The sequence below is a fragment of the Pipistrellus kuhlii genome, unplaced genomic scaffold (genome assembly GCF_014108245.1).
Source record: "Pipistrellus kuhlii isolate mPipKuh1 unplaced genomic scaffold, mPipKuh1.p scaffold_m20_p_19, whole genome shotgun sequence".
Lineage (NCBI taxonomy): Eukaryota > Metazoa > Chordata > Mammalia > Chiroptera > Vespertilionidae > Pipistrellus > Pipistrellus kuhlii.
The window spans coordinates 21,014,215-21,038,072 of NW_023425504.1; the positions used below are offsets into that span (position 1 = coordinate 21,014,215).

Consider the following 23,858-nt stretch of genomic DNA (forward strand, 5'->3'; position numbering starts at 1 on the left):
AATTGTGGGATTTTGAAAGGAAAAAGGAGGACTTCATTCCCTGACCAGAGGTATTTGGTTAAAAGGATCTTAAAGAAATGTTTGATAAAATATTTGCTGACCAAAGCTATAAGGATTAGAAATGAATCTTTCAAAAGTGATATCTTATCATTTTCTCCTAATGGTTGTCTCTGGTTTGGAGTAAAGTGGGGAGGAATAAAAGTGGCAATCTTTCCAAAGTCTGCAATTATTGTCTCAGAACAGACTCTGCTTTATCCAGACTAGATTCCTTTCAATGTTTTCTGTGCTACCTAGGAGCCTTTATTGCACTGGAGTTTAAAAAGCTACTGATCAGTAATGGGAGTCTCATAGCTTAAACTCTAGAAATTTTTAAAATATATATTTTATTGATTTTTTACAGAGAGTAGGAGAGAGTGATAGAGAGCTAGAAACGTCGATGAGAGAGAAACATCAACCAGCTGCCTCTTGCACACCCCCTACCGGGGATGTGCCTGCAACCAAGGTACATGCCCTTGACCGGAATCGAACCTGGGACCTTTCAGTCCGCAGACCGACGCTCTACCACTGAGCCAAACTGGTTTCAGCAAACTCTAGAAATTTTAATAGAAATACACACACTCCTGTATACACACACAGAGACAGTGCCCAGCTCTTGATTATCCATACAAATGGAGAAGGTTTTGATGACATGGAAAATGGAAAAAATATTTAAATTTATTGTAAAAATATTTAAATTTATTGTAAAATCAGAATTATTGCTTTAAAACATAACCAAACCATTTATTTGGGGCCATCTCTTTTGCTTCTTCCCTGCCCAACTCTTCACTCCACCTTCCTTCAACCCCTTACCTTATCTTGTTGCCCTGCCCATTTTCTCTATCTGTCCTCTACTCCTAACTTTCTTCTCTCTATAGCGTTTCAGTGCTCATTCTATCTTCCTTTTATATTTTTGTGTTTCTTTCTCTATAATAGTTAACTTCTTTTCAAAGATTATCCTGGCCCCCTGGACTTGGTAAACACACACACAAAAAAACTTATAGAGTTTATATTGCATGATTGTTTCTCTCTGGTTAGGCTTAATTTATTTGCAAAGAAGAACTGGTTTCACTTTGCAAGAGCTAGAGGGTGTGTTTGTTTGTTTGTTTGTTTGTTTATTGGTGGATATTATTGAGATGTCATTGGTGACCTTTCATTTTTAGGAAAAGAAATCTATGAAAACAAAGTAATGACAATGATAAAGCATTGAATGTAGAAATACTCTAATTGGATGCCAAGTTATAAAAATACTATTTATCTTCTAACCTCTTTAACTCAATACAAATAATTAATGCATTACTTGTTTAATTAATTACTACATCAAGAATCAAAATTGGCCATATGTTAGCTATATAGTTGGCAAAGATATTTGGAAGTATTTTGTTGTTCTGAGAAAGTACACAATGAATCATTGATCTATTATGATATATTAGATAAACCATGCTATTGTACCCAAAGCATTAGCACCCAAGTATTCTGATAAAGATGGATAATGACTACCTAATTCACCTTGGTTAGTCATATCTCTTTTGATTATAGAGAGTGGTTTTTTTAATTGACAGAATGCCTAGGGAATATGATTTCTGGGATTTCCTCAGGGATGAAATTTCTTCTTACATTTCTGGTGGAGAGGTAGGGGCATTTCTGAGCACTCTTGTTCTGTAAAGTGAACAAACCCTTGGGATCCAAGATCTCAGCTCTCTCCCACAAATGAGAGAGGCTAACAAACATTTCTCTGGTTATCTGTGAGCTGCATCATAATGACAGGTTTATAGCTCTTTAAGCCTCCTAGAAATGTAAACAGTAACCCACACCAAGGAAGAGAGCAGCAGAACTGTGTTGAAACTTGCTATGAGGGAGTTTCCCCCTGCCAACACCTCAATATGGTTGCCTGTGCCACTGCCAAAGCCTGCCCACACATTTTTATCACTTGAGAGTAAGCTTCTGTTTTCTATTAATATAGAGTATACTAGAGGCCCAGTGCACAAAAATTTGTGCACTCGGGAGGGGGGGTCACCTCAGCCCAGCCTGCACCCACTTGCAGATCGAGACCCCTCAGGGGATATCTGACTGCCAGCTTAGGCCCAATACCTCGCTCTCCATGGGGGAAGTGGGCCTAAGCCATAGTCGGACATCTTAGTGCTACTGAGGACCTAGGAGAGGTCAGTCCAGCTTGTGGCTGAGCAGAGCTCCTGCTGTGGGAGCACACTGACCACCAGGGGCAGCTCCTGCATTGAGCATCTGCCCCCTGGTGGTCAGTGTGCATCATAGCGACCAGTCATTCCACCTTTTGGGTCAATTTGCATATTACCCTTTTATTATGTAGCATGTGTACCAGAAATAAGACACGTTGATTTTGAAAACAGCTCTTGATTATCCATACAAATGGAGGTTTCAATGACATAGAAAATGGAAAAAATATTTGCCTCACACCTTTACCCATATGGCACTCAAAAGATACAAATCACAATCCTCTTTAGGAATTAATGAATAGTGGTGACTTCCTTTATCAATGCTTTGGCCCTGTTGGAAGCAGGACTTCCATCCGGGACAAGATTAGCCTTAACATTTAAAGGCCTATACATATCACCATATTAAAATGGTATTTAATTTTTTCTGCATTGTTTTGTTTGCAAAAAATAATCAGTATACTCTGCTTGGTCATTCCTGGTTTCTGTTCACTGCTAGGGTTTTGCCTCCAGCCTGCAGAGCTGATGAGAAATAAATACACTTCATGTCTATGTGGGAGCTCCTTCGAAGGATTAGAATCTACCAGAATCCTCACAACTCTTAAAATCCCTTTGTGATCCATCACATTTTTATCATAGCAAGATATTTGACATTGTGTATTATGGGTCTTATTTTTTTTTCTTTTAAAATATCACAAATAAATAATTTTAACTTTTCTATAGGTTTGAATTTTTCAAAATAAGCTGAGAGAAATGACACAAATATTCTTATTAGTTGTAAAAACTCTGGCTATATAACAGAAAGTGAAGAGTCCTCATTTAACACCTACTACTACTCCCCTTTCCAGATATAACCACAGTTAACAGTTTGTTGTGAATCTTTCCAGATTACGTAATTTCATTTACAACATATATTCATATATAATTGTTTAGGTCTTTATTTTTACATAAAGTGGGATCATGCTATATTAATATAACATGGTGGCTTCCTTATTTATTTATTTATTTATTTATTTATTTATTTATTTGGAAAGAATTTATTCTGACTCAGTCCATTGTGTATCTCCCAGATATTTTCATATTTCCATGTAGTGATTTGTTAGATGTGGTGGCTTCCTTTTTAAAGACTTGTTTTTTGAGCACTTTTAGGCTTACAACAAAACTGAGAGGAAGATAGAGATTTCCCACATACCCCATGCCCCCATACATACATAGCCTATTATCAACATCCCCCACCAGAAAGGTACATTGTTACCAAGGATGAACCTATATCGACTCATCATAATCACCCAAAGTCCATAGTTTACCATATATTCACTCTTGGTATTGTACATTCTAGGGGTTAGATAAATGCATAATGACATATTCATCAGTGTAACATCATATAGAGTATTTTTACTCCCATAAAATCCTCTATGCTCCACCTACTAATCCCTCCCCCCAACCTCAACCCTTGGCAACCACTAATCTTTGTCTCTATAGTTTTGCCAGTGGCTTATTTTTTTTTTTAATTTAACAATATATCCTGGACAACGTTTTCTGTCACTAAACTGTTTATCAATAATGGTTATATCTGCATGGTATTCTGTAGTATAGATGTACCACTGTTTATTTAACCATTTTCCTAGTGATGAACTTTAATGCTGTTTCTAATGTGTTGTTTTCTACAGAATCCAACTCTCCCGGCATTGAACTGTTCTGTTGAAAATGCCCATCCGACTGTTTCTTATTATGCTCGTCCTCAAGTGGCATCCTACAATACCTACTACCATAGTCCTCCTCACCTGCCACCATATTCTGCTTATGACTTTCAGGTATGTTTTGAGAAAACAAAACAAAAAAAAAACAAAAAAACCCTCTCCATTACCTTTGCTCTCATTTATGTTCTCTTGTTCTCTCCTTAATCATAGAACCTCCCTAATATATATGAGGTAGTCAGGCTCTCTGTCCCTGATGGCTTTTAGCAGCCTTTGGATACCAGTGATTACCATAAGGGCTATGTAGACATGCAAAGATAGGATAGATGGGAAGGGCGAGAAAGACATAAGAGGAGAAGAAACAGAGATGGAATAATAGAGGAGAGAAAGATCAAGGTATCTCAAATTGCCTTGATCTACCCCAAGGAGAAGATGATACTCATTAGTACCTCACCATGAACCCCTGTCCACCAGTGGCATTTTTTATTTCTCTGCTACAGGAAGAGGCCTCATCCTGATCCTTAGCGTAAGGGTCAGAGAGACATTCTGAGCCACATAAGGGTTTGAATCAAATCTGTAATAATCCCTTCTTTTTTCTCCAGACTTCATAATTAGAACTACACAGAGAAAATATTTTTATAACTCCCCCCTCTCCTTTGTTGTCCTATTATCAAATAGGTCAGGAATAATGTTACCAAATTTGCACTTTCCCTATTTCCTTTTGAGCTGAGACTAAGCACAGAAAAAAAATGGAACCAAAAAAGGCTTTTAATTAAAAGGGATCCATTGTGTGCAGAGTACTTTGAAAAAACAAATGAAACGATCCTTTAGGCATTTTCAGTGGTGGTAAACTTGGCCACAGAAAAGTAGAATTGCACTAAAATCTGGTTAATTCAAAATTTGGGAACCAAAGGCAATATCTTTGAAGGAAGGGAGGCTCATAATGAATTTACTGCTGTTGATTAAGAGCCCATAAATGCTCCAAGGGGACATAAAAGCAAGAGTGTTTGGGGTGCTTCCAGTTAAACAGCTAGTTTAGAAATGCAAAACCCTTGGGAAACCTAATTTTAGGTTTAGATTAACAAAATAATTAAAACTAGAAAACCCCATATAGTTGAATAAATCATATATTTGCTTGGTTTAGATACTGTTTGGGGAGGTCTAGGATTCCACATTGCAATAGTAACACTGTTGACCCTTGAACAACACAGGTTTGAACTTCACGGATCCACTTATACATGGATTTTTTCAATAAAGACACAGCCCCTTGTATCTCAGGCTTTTGAATCTGTAGATTCAAGCAACCACAGCTGGAGAACAGTATTTTCCATCTGCGATTAGGAATCTGCGGATATGTCTAAATTGCCCTATGCCATTTTATATAAGGGTTTGAGCATCCAGGTATTTTGGTATTTGTGGGGGGGTCTTGGGACCATTCTCCATGGATATCATGGGACAACTGTACATACAGTGTGAACATGGACTTGTTCACTGTTATAAAATACAATATTAGAATCAGGAGGTGTCCATTAAAACTTGGAAAACATAACGTTAGAAATTGTTTTAAAACCTACATATTCACAGGTGATTCAGGGAACTTATTACCTAAATAGATTATGTAAACCGGAAAACACAGGTATGTTAAAAATGCATAGATAATTTCAGTTGTAATGCAGGCAAAAAAAATGAATAATTTAAGAGAATGCAAGGATGTTGAAGCTAACACGAGGAGGGTCATCACTCTCTTCGGCCCCTGTAACAAAAAGCCATCCTGAGATAGAGGGGAAACACATGAATTCAATGAAGAGGCCATCTCCACTTTTTTATATCAAAGTAAAACATATTGATTATAGGAATATTCACTTTATAATGAGCCCCTTAAGTAGGAACAATGATCTCCCTAGTGATGGTTGCTGCACTATCTTAGAGTATGGAGCCATCTTTCTCTCTATCATTCCTTATTCAAATACTACTCCAGGGGGAAAGCAAGATTGACAATGCCAGTGGTGACTCAAGCTATTGGTTTTCAGTTCAGCTAATGTTTACTTTGTGTTCCCTTGTGCCAGGCACTGCGCTAAGAGCTGTGGATAGAGAAACTGATTATGAATGCGACAGTCTCTAGACTTGAGAGAGTGATAGGGGGCATCAGTGGGGACAAAAGAGTAAATAGACAATTACCAAGAGTGCTATGGAAACCCAAAAACAGGGTATCTAACACAGCAAAGGGATTCAAATCTATTAAATATATTTTTATTGATTTTTAGATAGAGAGGGAGGAGAGATAGAAACATTGATGAGAGAGGAACATTGATAGATTGCCTCCTGCATGCCCCCTACTGGGGATGGTGTCTACAACCTGGGCATGTGCCCTGACAGAGAATCCACCTGGAGACCTCTTGGTCCATGGGATGATGCTCAATCCGCTGAGCAACACTGCCTGGGCAGGGATCCAAATCTAGCCACCTCACCCAGACCTACACTATGGGCTCATAGCAGGGCCTCCAGGGATTTAAGGAGGACTCTACTTTTTAATAGCAGCTGCTGTACATCGAGCACTTACTATGTATCAAGCACTATGCTAAGAAGTGTTTTATATACTGTATTTTTCGGACCATAAGACGCTCCGGACCATAAGACGCACCAGTTTTTAGAGAAGGGAAATGAAGAAAAAAAGATTCTGAAACAAATAGTGTCCTAAAATATTTTATGTGCATTAAAACCCAACATCACAGTCATAAACACATGTAATCAACCCTGTAAAGTAAACAGCAGCATTTAGAACCATTTTAGAGCCGGGCAAGCACACAGAGACCACACAGAGCCGGACAAGTAAAAAAACTTTTTTTTTAAAGTATATGTGTAGGCTATATTTGGACCATAAGACGCAGGGACTTTTTCCCCCCACTTCTGGGGGGGAAAAAGTGCGTCTTATGGTCCGAAAAATACGGTATATCATCTTGCTTAGTCCTTTGATGAAAATACAATTGTCACTGCCATTTTAAAGATGAGATGACTAAGTCCTGGAGAAAGTAACTACCTCACAGAGATGCTAAGTGAAAGAGCAAGGATTTGTATCCAGGTCTGACTTGAGAGATTGGCTTGAGGTTCTTTGGAAAAGCTATACGTTTGAACACAGCACAGATCTTTCCCCCAGTTAATTTTAGGATATTTATATTTCTACTGGTTTAAATTATGGGCTTCCTAATCATGACTCTTATAAAGGGTCCCTTATTACATTATTCAATTGCTCAACACTGTAGGGCTACTGGGACACACACCTCTCCTAGTTCTTTCCCTAGGTTCCAGCTATCTTCTGTATTTCCCTTTTTGGAGACTTTATAGTTGTATGATGGTGATATGAGGGGTATGTTACGTGATTTGCTTCCCTTTAGAACTTAAATTGTATTTTGTTCTAGTGTTTGAGCTGAGCTTTTTTTGTGTTCACTAAATTCCATTCCCTTATAGTTTCATAGGAGGAAATACCAGTCTTCACTCAAGAAAGCCGAAAGGATGGGGGAACATCTGCTTATGTTCTCAGATGAATAGAAATCAGTCAGGCCCTGATATGGTAGCTCAGTTGGTTAGAGCATCGTCCCAATATGCCAAGGCTGTGGGTTCAATCCCAGGTCAGAGCACACAAGTGCCCCCCCCCCTCTCTCTCCCTTTCTCATCTAATTAATAAATTCTAAAAAAAAAAAAAAAAAATTTTTAACCAAAACCGGTTTGGCTCAATGGATAGAGCGTCGGCTTGGGGACTGAAAGGTCCCGGGTTCAATTCCGGTCAAGGGCATGTACCTTGGTTGCGAGCATATCCCCAGTAGGGGGTGTGCAAGAGACAGCTGATCGATGACTCTCTCTTATCGAGTTTCTAACTCTCTCTCTCCCTTCCTCTCTGTACAAAATCAATAAAATATATTTTTTAAAAATTAAACAGAAAGCAGTCAGCAAAACGTACACTAGCTCTTATAATAAAACCACCAGAAGCACAGACCTCACCTCCCCACCCCCCAAAAAAGCCAGAGCTCCCTGTGCTCTTCTTGGATTATAAAAGGGCCCAAGTCATATCAAGAAAACTGATCTTTCTAGACTTTCTTCTGGATGACTTTTCCATTGTGCTCATTTCCAAATAGGACTATTCTGGTGACTTAAAGTTTGAAGACTTCTGCTTCCTTTTTACCCCAAAGCTGATAGAAGGAAGAGAAAAGAGATTTATAGGGTTTTGATTGAACCCCTCTAAGTCATGCCCTTACTAGGTATCTGTCAAATTAGGAAGCTTGAGAAACATTTCTTGTGGACAGACATGAACAGGCACTTGGGTCTGGTCAGCTGACCCTGAGGATTCTGTGAGAGCTGAGCTTGGAGAAACAGGACTCTTTCAAACATTGGGCTCCAAGGTGTCCTTGTTTCTAATGAAATACCCATCCCTCAAGGCAGGAAGGAGATAAACTGAGACTACCTTTGCCTCCCTGCTCATCACCCCTATACTCAATTTTCTTGCCCTTTGCCTGTCCTCGTTTCCCCATTACCTGTCCTTCAGCTCCAGCCAAGTAGTCCAAAGTCTGTCAGGTCAAAAGCATCAGTTTCTACCTCTCCCGGGAAAGTCAACCCAGTGTAGCTTTATGTAAACCACTTAAGGATTCCAGCCATACTTCCCAGGCTAGCTGCTGGGCAAGTCCCCCTGCTTTATTCTAACCATGGACTGATCTGTTTCCTGTCCATTTGGTGAATTGCCAAGTTTAGCTTAAAACAAAAGTCTAAGCATATGAAACCTGTAAGCACCTCTGTTTATGCTTTTTTTTTTAACCACATGAGGGTACACACTAGATTTCCTCTTAGGTGTGAAAAATGACCCATTATAAATTGGACCCATTTAATGAAAGGTTAACTTTCCTGGGGGAGGCGGTGTATAGCACAGGTTGCTGAGAGCCTTAGAAGGTGTTGCTGCTGCCACCACTCAACTTTTTCTCTTTATTTCCCTCCTCCTGCCAAGGTTTTCCTTTATTCTCCTCTTTTCTCTGGTTTCTGACATCTTCCTTCTTTTCCATCCTCTTCCTTTTAGCTACTCTTCTCTCAATCTCCCCTGGCTTTTCTTTCTGGGGCAGAAATAGAGGGAGAATGCAAAGACCAGGAGACTCTGGGTTTTCCCCTGGGAACACAGCATCTCTTGCTGGTAATCTTTATCACCTGGTCAGTGCCAGGGCTATTTTCTGAGTTACTACCTCCTAGTACTTCTGAAGAGATAAGCCAACTGTGACAGAAATGCAGGTTGGTCTTGCAGAGTATGGGTCATCCATCCTGCAGAGGGGCCAGGCAAAGATGCAAGACAGCTGTGTGTGTCCTGAAAAGATGGTGGTCCTCTTATAGTGTCATCAGCCTGTAGCCACCCCAGCCTCTAAGAAGCAGCTCAGGAAGTTTTAGCCAACTAGGCCTAGCAGTAGGTTTTTTAGATGGTTTTCATGCTTTGTGGTGTACAAGGATTCAAAGCTCTGTTCTTCTGAGTTGCCTGTCCCACTAGTAAAGTCGACTCTTAGGCAGGAACCAAAATGCACCAGGCCAGCTCTTCAGCTGCAACAAAGCCAAATCTTTCCCAAGGTGCCTGCCTGTTGCTAGGAAACTATGCACTGGTACCGTGGGCCCTTCCTCCCCACACCCAACAACTCAAACCCCAAGGGTGTGTGGACTGCAGCCAATGAGCCCTGTAGCTCTGCCAAGAGCCCTTCACTTTTATCCTTAAGATTCCCAGCATCCTCAAAGGAAGTGAGAATCATTCCACCTCTCACCCACCCAATACTTCCCAAACATGAAACTCGGAAGTGAAAACCAAAGACTGTTGTACCACCCCCTTTTATTATCAAAGTGTACAACTGCCACCCACAGTAGTTGCTGCCCACAGAAGCTTTTAAATGCCTCTCAGGACAGAACTGCCTTTAGCTCCACTGTCAGAAATGTGTCCTTCCCTTTTGTGGCTGGGAACACATGGAAATGGCCTCCTGACTCTACCCATCCTAGAGCTGAATCCAAAGGGCAGAGTAGTACCACAGCCCCAGCAGAAATTTGGTCCCTGGTGGGGTTTTGCTCTCCTCTCTGGTTAAGAGGACAGTGTTATCAGTTGAAGAAAGCAGCAGAAGAGGAAGGAGGGAGAGAAGGAGAAAGAGTTCTGGGACACAGAGTAGAAGACTAGGTAATTTACCATACTGACACACATTCTTTTGGAGGTAGGAAAAAATGGAGATTTTAGAAAGGAATCTGACTTGAGTCCACTGCCTCAAGTTGTTTTGCTTTGAATAGCTTTGCAGGTTGTATGAACCTGTCATTCCTTCATTCAAGATGAAATACTGGTAATGGGTGGGGTGGGAGAGGAAGGGGGAAGATTGCAGCTATAGTCTCTTCTCAATCCTAACAAGTGTAAGGGACAGATATTTCAGTGTCTCAAGTAAAGCCTAGAAACCTGGGCAGTGGTCAGGACTGGGGATGAGGAGAATCAGCCAACTGGTCTTAGGCTGACTCTAGATTGTTCCAGGCCTGGAAAAAAGACATGATCTACTCAGAGTCTGACCAGCAGAACAAAGTAGAGGTGTGACCTCTTCAAACAGTACTTGAACTCTTAAGAAATTTTGGTCTAAGTATTTTTTGTTTTGTTTTTTAAGCATAATGAGTCCTCCTAGAGTGGAGACCATTCTCCAGCCCTGTTTGTTGGCTTATGTTTGCTCTTCTGGAGAGCCTAAAACTAACTTCTTGTCTCTTGTCATCCCTCTAGCCTCCTCTAGCCTTTAGGTCTCAGCCATGCTCCACCATTGGAGCAAGGCAATGATCCCCATGAGATGTGACTGCATTCTTTGAAAATAGATATCATTTTTATTTACTTATTTTTTAATTCTTTTTTTAAAATATATTTTTATTGATTTTTTACAGAGAGGAAGGGAGAGAGATAGAGAGCTAGAAACGTTGATGAGAGAGAAACACCGACCAGCTGCCTCTTGCACACCCCCTACCGGGGATGTGCCCACAACCAATGTACATGCCCCTGACCAGAATCGAACCTGGGACCTTTCAGTCCGCAGACCGACGCTCTATTCACTGAGCCAAACCGATTTCGGCAATAGATATCACTTTTTTAAAAAAAAAATACCAAGTTCATCTTATATACTCCTGACATTATAGTCACCCATTCAATATTTATTGAGTACCTACTACTTGCCCAGCTCTGGGGGATATAGCAATGAACAAAACAGGCCAACTCTTTTAGAGCAGGAAAATCATTAGGATCCAGGGAAAGAGAAGGGGCAAATGATGCCTACCATGCCAATACATTTGGTATTTCTTAAATCCAAATCTCCTTTTTCAAAGACCACCAGTCAGACAACACAAAGTAAAATGGAATCCTCAGTGTCTCTGCAACTTGACATATTGCTCCATCCTCTTATTCATGCCTCTGTTCTTTTCTCTCCCACCTACCCTGTTATTGGGGGCGTGCAGGGAGGCACAGTTAAGATGAAACTGAAATTATTGGACTTAGCTTAGGACTCCAGATCCAGCCCTGGCCAGGTGGCTCAGTTGGTTTAAGCATTATCCCATACACCAAAAGGTTATGGGTTCAATTCCCAGTCAGGGCACATACTTGAGTTGCGGGTTTGATCCTTGGTCAGGGTGCATATGGGAGGCAACTGATGATGTTTCTCTCATATCAGAGTTTCTCGCTCTCCCTTCTTTTTTCTCTGAAAATCAATAAAACATATCCGTGGGTGAGGATTAAAAAAAAAAAAAAAAGACTACAGATCCAAGGAAGCCATTTAACCTCTCTGGCCTTACTTTTTGCTGTTTTATGAGATGGGCTTTGTGATATATTCTTGTAGCAAAGATTTCCCCATGTATGTGACTTAACATCAAATGTTCTTAAGGCCCAAACTACCTTTTTAAAGACTAGTTGGGAGGCTATTGCCATAGCTCAGAGAGAGATATTGAAGGCTTGAGTTATAAACATGGAAAAGTGGTTCAACGGGAGGGATAGGAGCAGTCCAAGATATCTCTGCAGGAGCTTCACAGCTTGAGTGACCAAGAGAAAGTGAGACCAGCCCAGCTTCATGCCTCTCATTAACTTTGTGGTTTTAGCTCTTTGTTGTCCCAAACAGAAACAAATTTGGTCTATATTTCATTTTAAAATAACTGACAATGGGGACTTAAAGCAAACTGCCCAAACTGATGGTGTTTTATTTTCATTACACAGCATTCTGGCATCTTTCCACCCTCGCCTCCCTCTGGACTTTCTGATGAGCCCCAGTCTGCCTCTCCTTCACCCAGCTACATGTGGTCCTCCAGTGCACCACCCCGTTACTCTCCACCCTACTACCCGCCCTTTGAAAAGCCACCACCTTACAGCCCCTAGAGGAATGTCTGCTGGCCATTGGGATTATTGTGGCTTTTGTATTTCTGCTTTAGTGGAAGTGTATAGGGTACACAATTTCAAGTGTGATTCTTATGCATAGTTTCAAGTTTTACAAACAGCCTACCAGGCTAGGGAAAGATAGGAATGAAGCTTATTTGTTATCAGTGCCGAACAGGAGTGGCTAGGCTGAACCCAGGACTTCCGTGAAGAACAGTGCACATGCTCTAAGCAAGGCTGGGAAGCCAGCCCAGCAAGAAGCTTGTCATGTTTGGACCTGTAATACCCTATGGCTCTTCCTGTGTTCAGCTAAAGTGTGGTTGTCATCTGTTTCATTTTGTGTAAATGGAGTTTTGTCCTCAAGCCCTTGGTAGATTGCTACCCTAGTACCTCGGTTGAAGTACCTGGCTTATAGACCCTATCTTTCCCTACTACTAAAGTCAGTTCCTAAGGAAAATTTCCCAGATGATGGGGCTACACAGTAGTTCCTTTACGGAGAGTTCTGACCAGGATTTAGTTTACTTGTGTCTGGATGTTGTAAAAAGCTGCCCATATCTTTTCCTTCTCTATGAGTATTGTAAAAATGGCTGTCGTGATCATTCAGCTCAGCTTTTGTTCTTGGTACCTCCCAAAGGGAAAAGTGCAATATCCATTCAAGTAGTGGGATACAGGGTTGATTGTTCTAGAAGCACTGAAATACACAGAGAGCAACGTGAGATATTTTAAGGAGATATGTTATATATCTGATAATTTAGGAGACAGTGGTTCTACTACGTGTTGTAGTATCACAAAATACATTTGCTACAGATATAAATCTTATGGTTAAATTCAGAATTAAAATGCTAGATTAGGTTCTTGGGTCGCAACATGAATTGTTACTAATCTTTGTGACTATTTAATCTTCAAATATTGTGCTTCAACCCTAGCAAACCGCACGTATCCTGCACCCTACCCCAAAAAGATCATGTTTTAATGCTATTGCTCTTATTGGTCCCGTTTCTGTTGAGACCAATTATGACAGTGTTAAAGATTATGAAAGTTTTACAATGCCGCTTTAAATCTGCAAAACCTCAAATGTAGCCAATTTGACAAATTATTGTGTTATTGTAGATTAAAAATCCATCTGGCACATTGTGGTAGGTATTTGTACAGTTCTTTTAATTAGGCATAGCTTTAAACCACCAACCTGATGGATTTAACACTTTGGCACTCATGCCTTCACTTCAAAGCGAACACTTTCATTGCAATCTTATGTTAACCTGAGGATTGATTTTTAAAAAGATTGATAACCCTAGACTTGTATCATGTAAAAACACCAGGGCTATAGGAGGGTACCTAATTAGACAGTTCTGCAAACAGAACACATACTGGAAATTTTTCCAGCCAATTTAGCTACCTCCTGACTTGATGGACTACAGGTAGCAGGCAAACGCTGGTGCTCCCATCTACCTTGCAGACACCCAGCCATCAAGAATTATCAAGGCACAACAAGTGCACTCACTGTTCACAGTAAATGTTTGCAAGACATTCAGTTTAATTTTCAGCACCATGAAGTCTCATCCAGATTTGAAATCTGAAAAACTATAATCTTTTGTTATATAAAATTACTATTATTTTCCATAGTTCTGAGCATGTTAAAATTCTATTGGATTTCAAAAAGGAACTAATAACCAATTGACTTACAAGTATCAACTTGTAATTCAATGAAATATTTTGCTATTTACACTTTACCTTTTGCTTTAGTATTTAATTTTTTAAAGGCATCATTACACACTATATCCTACATTTATCACATTTCTTAAAGTGTTAAGATTCTATGACTCATTTCTATGTATTTTTCTTACTTTACAAAATAACTTGAAAACAGATTTTGTAACACTTAATTTGAGCAGTTTCTTTTTTATTACATCAAATTACATGAAGTGCATGTTACCGTAAAAATTAATATTTGCTGCTTTACTCTTTTGCAAAACATTTGCTGTAATGAAGGAATTTGTATTTCCAATATGTACCTTAACTGTATTTTGTAATCTTTACTGCTTTATTCCTAATTCTGCTTTAAAGTATTGAACTGGGCATGAAATATTAAAATATTAACCCAGCACCTATAAACTGGATGCTGCTTAAAATCTTTATCACTGCCATGTTGGAAATCCTGACTGCTTTTGTGATGTTTCAAATTAATAAAATTATCCTCCTCCTCATCCACTTACATATGTCTTCATGGAATCTACAAAGGGTGTCACAAATGTTCTAAAGAAGTGATTTTCAACCCATGTGCCACAAGAATTTTTAAAACACGTAGTACCTATTTAGTCAGGGACACTGACCTCTTTTCCCTTAGATTGTCAAATAAAAAAAACTGACAACAGCTAACACACTTCCTGTCCAGTGTGAATGAGCCAAAATATACCTATTTTTTGTCAGATTGGCACAGAATTTTAATAATTAGTTTATGTGTGGCATGAGATGAAAAAGGTTGCAAATTGTTGCTCTAAAGTGACAGCAGCTGACTCACTTTTGACTAGAGTTCAAGATACAATGGGCATGCAAATAACCAACATATAAAACCTAATGAAGAATTCTGTCTTGCTGTCATTAGATATATAGCTCCAATCTCCTGACACACACACAAAAATTGAGAACAACAGAATATAAAGGTCTATATAACTTCTGAAAGATAGTCTTGTAAAAAAATGCACTCAAAAATCACAAAACATTTTATTTTTGCCATATGAATCTCTACGAACTAATATCAGGTAACAGTTGAAATGTAGAACTTAAAAGTCATGAAAGGGAAGATTGTACAAGTATGAATATTACAGCATTAGGTGAAAATGGACAAGTTTTCACATGATTGACAGAGGTGAGGAAGCCAATCCTGTAGAATAGCAATTAACTTTTTAGAATATGCATGCCTTGACCATACAAAATACCTTGTGACATTTTTACCATTTGCTTTATCTTTTTTTGTATAATAGGAAACAATGCAGCATTAATTCCTCATAGTAGTTGCATGTGGGGAATAATTACCACCAAAATTATAATGATCATTTAAACATCTTTGCTTAGTTTGAACAGTTTCACTTTCTGCCATCTTAACAAATTGATATTTCGAATAGTTCCTCTCTAGAATATTTATGGGTAATTTATCCCATAACCAAATTTGAGGCCAACTTGAAAGAAAAAGTGAAGTTCAATAGCCAGAAAACTAAGTATAAAATAAGAAAACCCACAGGAAGTATTATATAATGTCTTGCTGCAGATTTCCAACCTAATAAATACTGGGAGTAAAGGGTGTAAACCCTTTACTAGAATATTCCACATGAATTCCAAACTTCAAATAAATTTCTAGAAAAACTGAAGACTCTGATATACATGCAAGAAAGAGTCTTCTGGCAAAAATACAATTTAATTTTCCGGTTTTCCTCCTCCCCCCCAAACTCTGGAAGTTACCTTCAGTAGGCACAGTTTAAATCTCAGACAAAGAATTTACATAAAGCACAGCAGAAGCAAAAAATAATATCCATATAACTCAGAATGGATAGTGTTCCATTATAGAATTCTTGGTCTGACATAATAGCCTGTAGAAAATACCAAGTGTTACGATGACAAACTAATTTATCTAGCACTTAAGTCTAAAAAGTCTGGAAGCCCTGCTGGCATCAGTATCACTCATACTTGTAGAGTAATTATGTCTAACTGGTGAAATATTTCAGAATGCACCTATAGCCAAAGAGCAATGCTATCAACATCTACACAGAAAGGAAGTAGATATTGTGAATCCGGAGATTGCCGAGTCTTGAGTTATAAGGTAATTTAAAATTTTCCAAGGATTAGTTTACAAAATGGTTTTTGACAGTATAGACTCAAAGAACGGAAAACAGATGTACGTGATTCTAAGCCTCAGTAAGCAACAGATTACTTTTTCTTTCTCCTTGTATTATTGCAAATACTGATGCCTGATACCCTCAGCTACCAACTTTAGAAACACTGAAACCATTATCTTTAAATCTAGTTTACCATCAGAAGAATGATGTATACATGAGAAATTACAATTAAAGCTTTAAGTTTGAAGTCAAGAAATAGACTATTTTAAAAAATACATTAAGGAGAAAGAAAATATGTTGAATTAAGAAATACTTAAGCAAAGTTACACATGACTAATAACTATGCACAACAATCTTTTTCAGTATCTATTAAATTTTTTTCTTTGCAAAGTCATTTACAGAAGAAGTTCAACAAGTTAATCTTGTTATAAATGCTAGGCTATATTTTCCAACCTGCTTCCTTTTAGTTCTAGCACTTCAATAAGTTTTTACTTTATTTTCTAAATGTTTAAATATGTGTCATTTAAAAAGGAAGAAAGGTGGTATTTACTGGTCTCAAGATAAAGGGGGATCAACAAGCTTATTTTACATTCCATATATAGTTTGATTGCTATAACATTGCAGCAATTTGCAGATGGAATGGAACTTATTTGCGAAAGGGTAAAAACCTAAAAGGTCCTGCTGATAAGAAAGTACTAGATCACTGATTCAGTTATTTCAAATGAAAAATTCCTATTAGAGATTCTAAGAAATATGAACATTGAAAAATATATGCCAGTAGCCTCCTACCCAAAATATGTAGGAGTCTCATTTCTGGAACCTATCATGTATAAAGATTTATATAGAATTAAAGATTTATTTTGGTGGCTTACATATTCAAAATTTGAAAATTTTTCATGGGACTATTTTTAACCATAATGAGCAAAAAGGCAATCTCCAATCACTTCTACTCTGCCTCTAACACGAAAGAGTAAATATTCAAAAATAATGCAACAGAACTTTTCATCGCCTCCTGTCTGCATTAGAGATCAGTATTTTTTTTTTAACCACAGAGACCACATAGCAAAGGTATATATACAATAGTCCCAGCCACCAAAGTCTTTTCCACACTATGACAATAAAAGTAAGATTTAAATCTAATTGGCTAAAATTAATTCTTCAGATGAGACTTGACTGCATGGCCATTTTCATGGAAGGAGGCAGGAGGTTGCTATCCATTTGGACTAGCAGAACACACAACCACGCGGAACATTGTTTAAAAAATTTCCAGAACAACTTCAGAAGTTCTTGTTTACTTTTTATGCCATATACAAAACACAACACACATTTATAGTCTCAATATTAAGAAAATTGAGAATTGAGCAGTAAAGTGCTAACATAGAAGGGGAAAGTTTAAGATATACTAGGGTATGCTAATAACTCCAGTTATCTTAAAAAAACATTCAGACTGCATCAAATTCTATTCTGGAAACTATCTCTCCAAGCTTTTTTTGCCCCCTTTAAGTGAGCTGATAGCTAACTATATAAACAGATACTTGGGGGTTGGGAGTTCTCAATCTCTACAAACCTTCAGAATAATTTGCTTCTAGAAATTACCAACAGATAATTCAACTAAACTACCTTCAGATGACATGTCACATAAAATTTCTTAATTTGTTTTATAGGTCTTCTGAAAGCCAAACCAAAACTTTGATATTTCAAAGGAGTTCAATAAGATTCTGGTATTATAAATTCAAACTCAGTACTGCCATCCGTTACATTCTGTTTAAAAATTGAATCATTTTCCTGCTGAATAAAAATATCTTCCCAGGTCATTGGCTTGGTCTGAGGAGCGGATGTGGTCCCTACTGGAGGTTCTTTCCCAGCATCAACCTTATACCCAATTCCATCATCCTTCATTACAGGCACAGCGCCTGACCTATCCGAGAGGTATGCATATTGTCTGATCTGTAAAGACCTGCATGGATGTAAACGATAAAGCTTTGAGTCTCCAGAAGGATCTTGACTATGAACTGACTTTATGTGTGAAGACATAAATTGATAGTTGATGAAAGATTTACCACAAGCCAAGCACTGATATCTTCGCTCCCCGGTGTGATGAATTTCATGCTTTGTGCGATATTCTGCAAGAGGAAATACCTTCTCACAGTAATGGCAAGGATACTTCTTTTCCCAAGAATGAATGTTAAAATGTCTCCGCAAGCTTGTCAGACAGACATATGACCTTTTGCACACAATACAGATATAATAGACCCTTCCATCTACTATTAACTCATAGTGATCATCATGTTTTACTTTCATACGTTTGTTTGCTGGCTCACTGCTAATTGTTTTTGGTATCTCATTCTCAAGTCTGGCCTCCCCTTCATCGGGGTCATCTTTGACAGGGATCACTATGTCATAAGTATCTTCACCAATATTTGCATAAACCTTGCAACCAGTTGACAAGCCTTCAATTTCAGTAGCTGTGTCTAAAGTAATGATCTTCTGACCCTCCATTAGATGTTTTGATTCTAAAACTGGATCATTAGTGCTTCTAGTAATTATATCTGAAACTTTTAAAGAATTGGAAAGTGGCTCTTGCAGAAGTGTAGGGATCTGCATCTTCTGTACCAGTGATCCGTCAAAAGTGGTATTTTTGGGAGTATCAGCCTGTGGGACCAAAGATGTATTACTGACAGCTGAATCTGGACTGGAGCTAATAGTGTCGTCATCATCATCTATAATTTCCTCCTCCTCCTCGTCATTGGCCTTGTTTCCTTTCAAAGCAGTACTGTTTGTCTGCTGATTCGGCACAAGTACATTGATTGAAGGAGACATATGATTTGGAAGTGAAGGACTGACATTTGGTGGCGTAGTATGTGGTGCCTGATTTAACAAAATGATGTTAGGAGTCAGATGTGTCTGGGCGGAAGATACCAGCACTTTTTCACTTCCTTGTGTTTGGCTCAGAGTTGCCTGATTCACAGGAGTAGGAAGTTTCTGAGGAGGTGTGTTTTCTGTTATAGGGGGGGAGTTACTGCTAGCACAAGGTGCAACATCTGAAATAGCAACAGGGCCTGGATTAGGCTGGGCCTGTGCCACTGCACTGGTACTTGGCAAAGTCTCCTTTGCAGGCAGAATCTCAGAGCAGAAAATAACGTCGTCATCATCATCATCTGAATCAGTAACAATAATCTTTTTTGTCTCATAATCTTCAGCAGATAAGGAAAAAGACTCTGTTATAATAGGCATTATGGTTGCCCCATTATCTTGGGTTTCGTCTTTTGATTTTTGTGCTTCAAGGTTCTTGTCACCAGAACCAGGAGGTAAGGTTTCTGAATTACCATCCTGAGCTGTACGTGAGATGCTTTTCACCTGTGACAATGGGACACCAAGCTCTGCTATAAACTTAACTCCTAACAACTGCCCTGATTTAATTAGCTCATCAAGTAAATCTGATCTAACGCGAACAATTTTAGAACTATAGATATAGTTGAGAATTTCTGCAAAGATCTCTGCTCTTATAAAGCTTAGTTCAACAACTTGCCCAGCAACTGAGAAGAGCTGATGGAAGTAAGTACTAGAAGCTGAAAGAATATTCCTGTGGGCCCGGAATTTTCGGTCTTCCACAATAACGGTGACATCACAGAAGAGTCCATGGCCACGTTGCTCATTCAAGGAGTTCAGCAGGCTGCCAGAGTATTGAATGTCTGTAGCAGAAATCAGTTTTCTACTCTCCATGCCTATTAGAGAAAGGGAGAAGGAAGGGATGAAAGATTAGGAAAGAAAAGCAGAAGTATTTTACCATTCAGAATTTTAGCTACAGCATCGTTAAATAATTTGCTCAAGTTTTAACCGAAGTTTGGCATAACTTTATGGCTTTTATATAAATTGTTCATATGGGTTGGGTTTTGGACCGTGTGTCAAATCTCATGACTTCCCCCTGAGAAGAGACAAGCAAGTTTTAAACTGATCTACAGATGTGAATAGTAATCTTCCTTTGCATCTCAAATACATGCAAGACCACTAGGCAATTTTTAAATATTAGAATTAATTTTCTTAGTTCCAATTTTGTTTTCTCAAGAAGAGTTAAGAATTAATATTTAGCTGTCTTAAAACTTTTTAAAGAAAAATCTTCATTATAAACACATAAAAATTATTTCACCTGTAAATGAATGATTTAAATGTCAGAAAAGCCTGCGGCCTGCAGGCCACAAATTTGATACACTTGGTGTATACAAAACTGAGTCTGCAATATATACTCTTCCTAAATTTTAACTTATCTTTAAGAACATATTCAAAAACTACTCTCTGCAGCCAATGACTAAATCAGCATTTACAAGCACTGACAACTATTACCTCTAAACATCCCATTATTCTTCTATTCTTATTTAAGTTGTGATGCCTCATCAGGATAAACCAGTAAATACCTTTCTTATCCTTTCTTTCATTCCCTTTCTTTTCCTCCTCTTCACCTCTCTTACAATCTCCAGAGGTGGAATGTTAAAGAGTGCCAAATGAAATCAACAGATGCTACTATAAAAAGTAAGATAAAGGAAAAGTTTACCATTTCTTAATGCCTATTTGCACAAAAACATTTTGTTAGTAAAGAACTATGTGCATTGGTATGAGAGCATTCTCACATCAAATGAGTCAGTGAAAATGAAAATAAGCTTATTGGAACAGTGCAGATACTGCTCAAGAAAATATGGGGGGATGTCAGTAAATCGCATCAGTGAAAAATATTTTTGCAGATCTTAATAGATATTCTCAGTCACGAAGATCATGAGTTGTTAAAATACATAGGATGTCCCCCCAAAATGTATTTGCACAATTTGAATTATTATAAAGGCAATGTTTATTAAAATACATTTCATTTTCAAAATTGAGCTATCAGCTGTTAAATTATATATACATATTTCGGGGACACCCTATCCTATCCTATATAATAAAATTTATATATATATATATATATATAAAAGCCAGAATGACCAGAATGACCGGTCGCTATGATGTAGACTGTGGCTGGCCAACCAGCTCAAACCTCCAGACCGCCAACCTCTGTGGCCCCTCCCCAAAGCCAACCCCACCCCCAATCGCCCCCCCATGATTGGGGGCTGGGCTGGCCAACCTCCTGAAGCCCTGCCCCCTCCTCCCCACCAACCCGAATCCTATAATAAAAGGCTAATATGCAAACTGACCGAACAGGGGAATGACCAGTCGCTATGACGCGCACTGACCACCAGAGGGAAGATGCTCAATACACTCCCACAGGGGGAGCGCCGCTCAGCCAGAAGCGGACTCAAGGCTGGCAAGCAAAGCAGTGGTGGCAGGAGCCTCTCCCACCTCCGCGTCAGTCAGACATCCCTCAAGGGCTCCTGGACTAAAAGAGGATGCAGGCAGGGCTGAGGGGCTCCCCTCACCCAATCTCATGAATTGGGCCTCAAGTAACTATAACTATAAAAGCATAATATGTTAATTAGATTGGATGTCCTTCCAAACAACCTTCCGGATGAAGCCAGGGCTATGAGGGAAGCCTAGGACCCGAGTGCCAGAGGGCAGCTGGAGGGAAGGAAGGCCTACTCTTATATGAATTTCATGCATGGGGCCTTTAGTATAAATACATATAAACTAGAGGCCCGTTGCACGAAATTCGTGCATGGGGGTGTCCCTCAGTCCAGCCTGCACCCTCTCCAATCTGGGACCCCTCCAAGAATGTCCATCTGGCCGTCGGACATCTCTTGCAATCCAGGACCGCTGGCTCCTAACCACTCACTTGCCTGCCAGCCTGATCGCCCCTAATCACTTTGCCTGCCAGCCTGCTTGCTCCCAACTTCCCCCCCTTGCCAGGCTGATCACCTCCAACTGCCCACCTTGCTGGCCTGCTCACCCCCAATTACTCCCCCCCATCCCCCTGCCAGCCTGATCACCCCAACTGCCCTCCCCTCCTGGCTTGATTGCCCCTAACCACCTCTGCCTTGGCCCCACGAAAATAGCTTTGATTGGAAGGACATCCAGAAGGTCTCCCGGTCTAATTAGCATATTATCCTTTTATTAGTATAGATTAGCTGATAAGTACTTTTGGTAAAGAAATACTTTGATTTCTAATATTTTTTCCCTTTAGAATTACCAAAATAGCTAGCAGCTGTTAAAATGTGTATACATTTTTTGGGACACCCTGGACACATGGAAGACAGAGACATCTCAAATATCTTCTCAATATTTCAAAATTATAGCTTTAAAACAGTGAAGAGTCTAGAGATCAAGGACTTAAATCATCATCAGTAACAAGGCATTGCTTGTTAACAGTACCAAGGAATTCCAGGTTAGGCATTCATCAGAAAGGGTGACCTTTGGACAACGCCAGCCAGCAACAAGGGCTGCAGAAATATGGGGATTTCGGGGGGGAAAAAGTCACTTTTCACTGGATAGATGGGTTTTCTAAATAGGGTCCCACAATTTTTGTCATTTACAAAATTTTTTTTCCAATGGAGGAATGCGTGAAGTGGGCATGTCCCAATGACACTGGGACTTGGTTTCATTTTGTTTAGGTTTCCTCTCCACCCCATTAGGGTGGGCCTAGGAACGGGGGTGTGGGGGGAGAGGGGAGGGCAAGTGATGGTGGAAAAGCGAGAAACGACATCTGCCGCAAGGGAGTGAAACAAACTGACACGCGGCTCCCAACAGCAGCTGAACCCCATCTTCCTTCCTCCACCTCCCCCCCCCCCTTCTCCATTTGCACCCAGCTGGCTGCAACCAAGGTTTTTAACCCCCTTCCACGCAAAAGGGCAGCGTCTCACAAATACAGACAGAGATAGGATCAGCAGTGAAAGCGGGGGGCATAAGGCCAGCTGGGGAAAGTAGAAGGTGGCGAAGAGGAGGGTGGGGGCGCTGGGAGGGGATAAGGCCGAGCCGACAGCATTGTTGCCCTGGGAAGGGGACCGAAGGGAAGGATGGCCTGGCAGAAAGGCTCTGAAACAAAGTCCGGACAAGGAGCAGAAAGAGAGGCACAAAAAGGCAGGCGGTGGGGCCAGGAAAACGCCAAGTGGGCCTCTGGGGAAGGCTTCCCACGCCCCGGGCCTACCCGCGGCACCCGCAGCCCTCGGGCCCCTGACGGCGAAGAGGACCGCACCGCGGCCTTTCCGGTCGCCCCCTCCTTCACTCCGGGGCCCACACAAAGAAAGGGCCGGGGGAGCGAAGCCTCCAACTCGGCCGCTTCCTGGTTCCAGTGGGGAGGAAGCAGACGCAGGCGCGGCCGGGACGGAGGCAGCAGCGCGGCCCCAGCCGCTCCCGGGCCGGGCCGGCTCTTTACCTGCTTTTCCGCGTCGCCGCTTCTCCTCCTCAGGCCGCGCCGAACGGTGGGAGGCCTCCGACAACAAGAGGCCGGACTCCGCGGCGATTCCGCTCCTTCTTTAAACGTCGCTCCAGTCTTGGGCGACGTCGACGCGGCTGCCGCCTCCCGCCGCCACCGCAGCAACCGCCGCCCCACGTCGGCCGACAGAGGGCCCCGCGCGGAGCCGAAGGCGCGTTCCACCTCCGAACGCACTCGGGTCTTTCCGGAAGGGCCCCGGCTCGAAGCGGGTAGCTCGGGTTCCTCTCCCTGTCTTCGGCTCCTTCCGTCAGCGAGCAGCGGAAGCCTGGGAAGTCCTCGCAAGGTTCGGCCCTTTCCGGAGGGCAAAAGGGTGGGAAAAAGGAAAGGGAAAGAAAGTTAGGGTAATTGTAGTCTTGAGGAGCCTTGAGGATG

The 23,858-nt window shown here is 40.4% G+C and overlaps 2 protein-coding genes across 9 annotated transcripts in view; one reads left to right on the forward strand and one right to left on the reverse strand.

The window, feature by feature from the left end:
- Positions 1–17,111, forward strand: part of TMEM255A (transmembrane protein 255A) — a 58,651-nt gene extending 41,540 nt beyond the window's left edge. For 6 of the 7 annotated variants that reach the window (XM_036443558.2, XM_036443556.2, XM_036443559.2 and 3 more), the window contains 2 exons: positions 3,896–4,039; positions 12,147–17,111. In XM_036443558.2, the coding sequence (XP_036299451.1) occupies positions 3,896–4,039; positions 12,147–12,305 (303 nt within the window). In that variant the 3' untranslated portion in view covers positions 12,306–17,111. The remainder of the gene's footprint in view (positions 1–3,895; positions 4,040–12,146) is intronic. The other variant, XM_036443557.2, reaches the window with a different exon arrangement.
- On the reverse strand, positions 15,000–23,566 carry ZBTB33 (zinc finger and BTB domain containing 33). Of its 2 annotated transcripts, none has more exons than XM_036443548.2 (2): positions 23,427–23,566; positions 15,000–19,857 (listed from the first exon to the last, which is right to left on the reverse strand). In XM_036443548.2, exon 2 carries the CDS (start codon positions 19,853–19,855, stop codon positions 17,840–17,842), a length of 2,016 nt encoding a protein of 671 aa, XP_036299441.1. In that variant the 5' UTR covers positions 19,856–19,857; positions 23,427–23,566; the 3' UTR covers positions 15,000–17,839. The 2 variants fall into 2 exon arrangements, with proteins under 2 accessions (XP_036299441.1, XP_036299442.1); XM_036443549.2 differs by lacking the exon at positions 23,427–23,566 and adding an exon at positions 21,355–21,379.
- Positions 23,567–23,858: the final 292 nt, after the last annotated feature.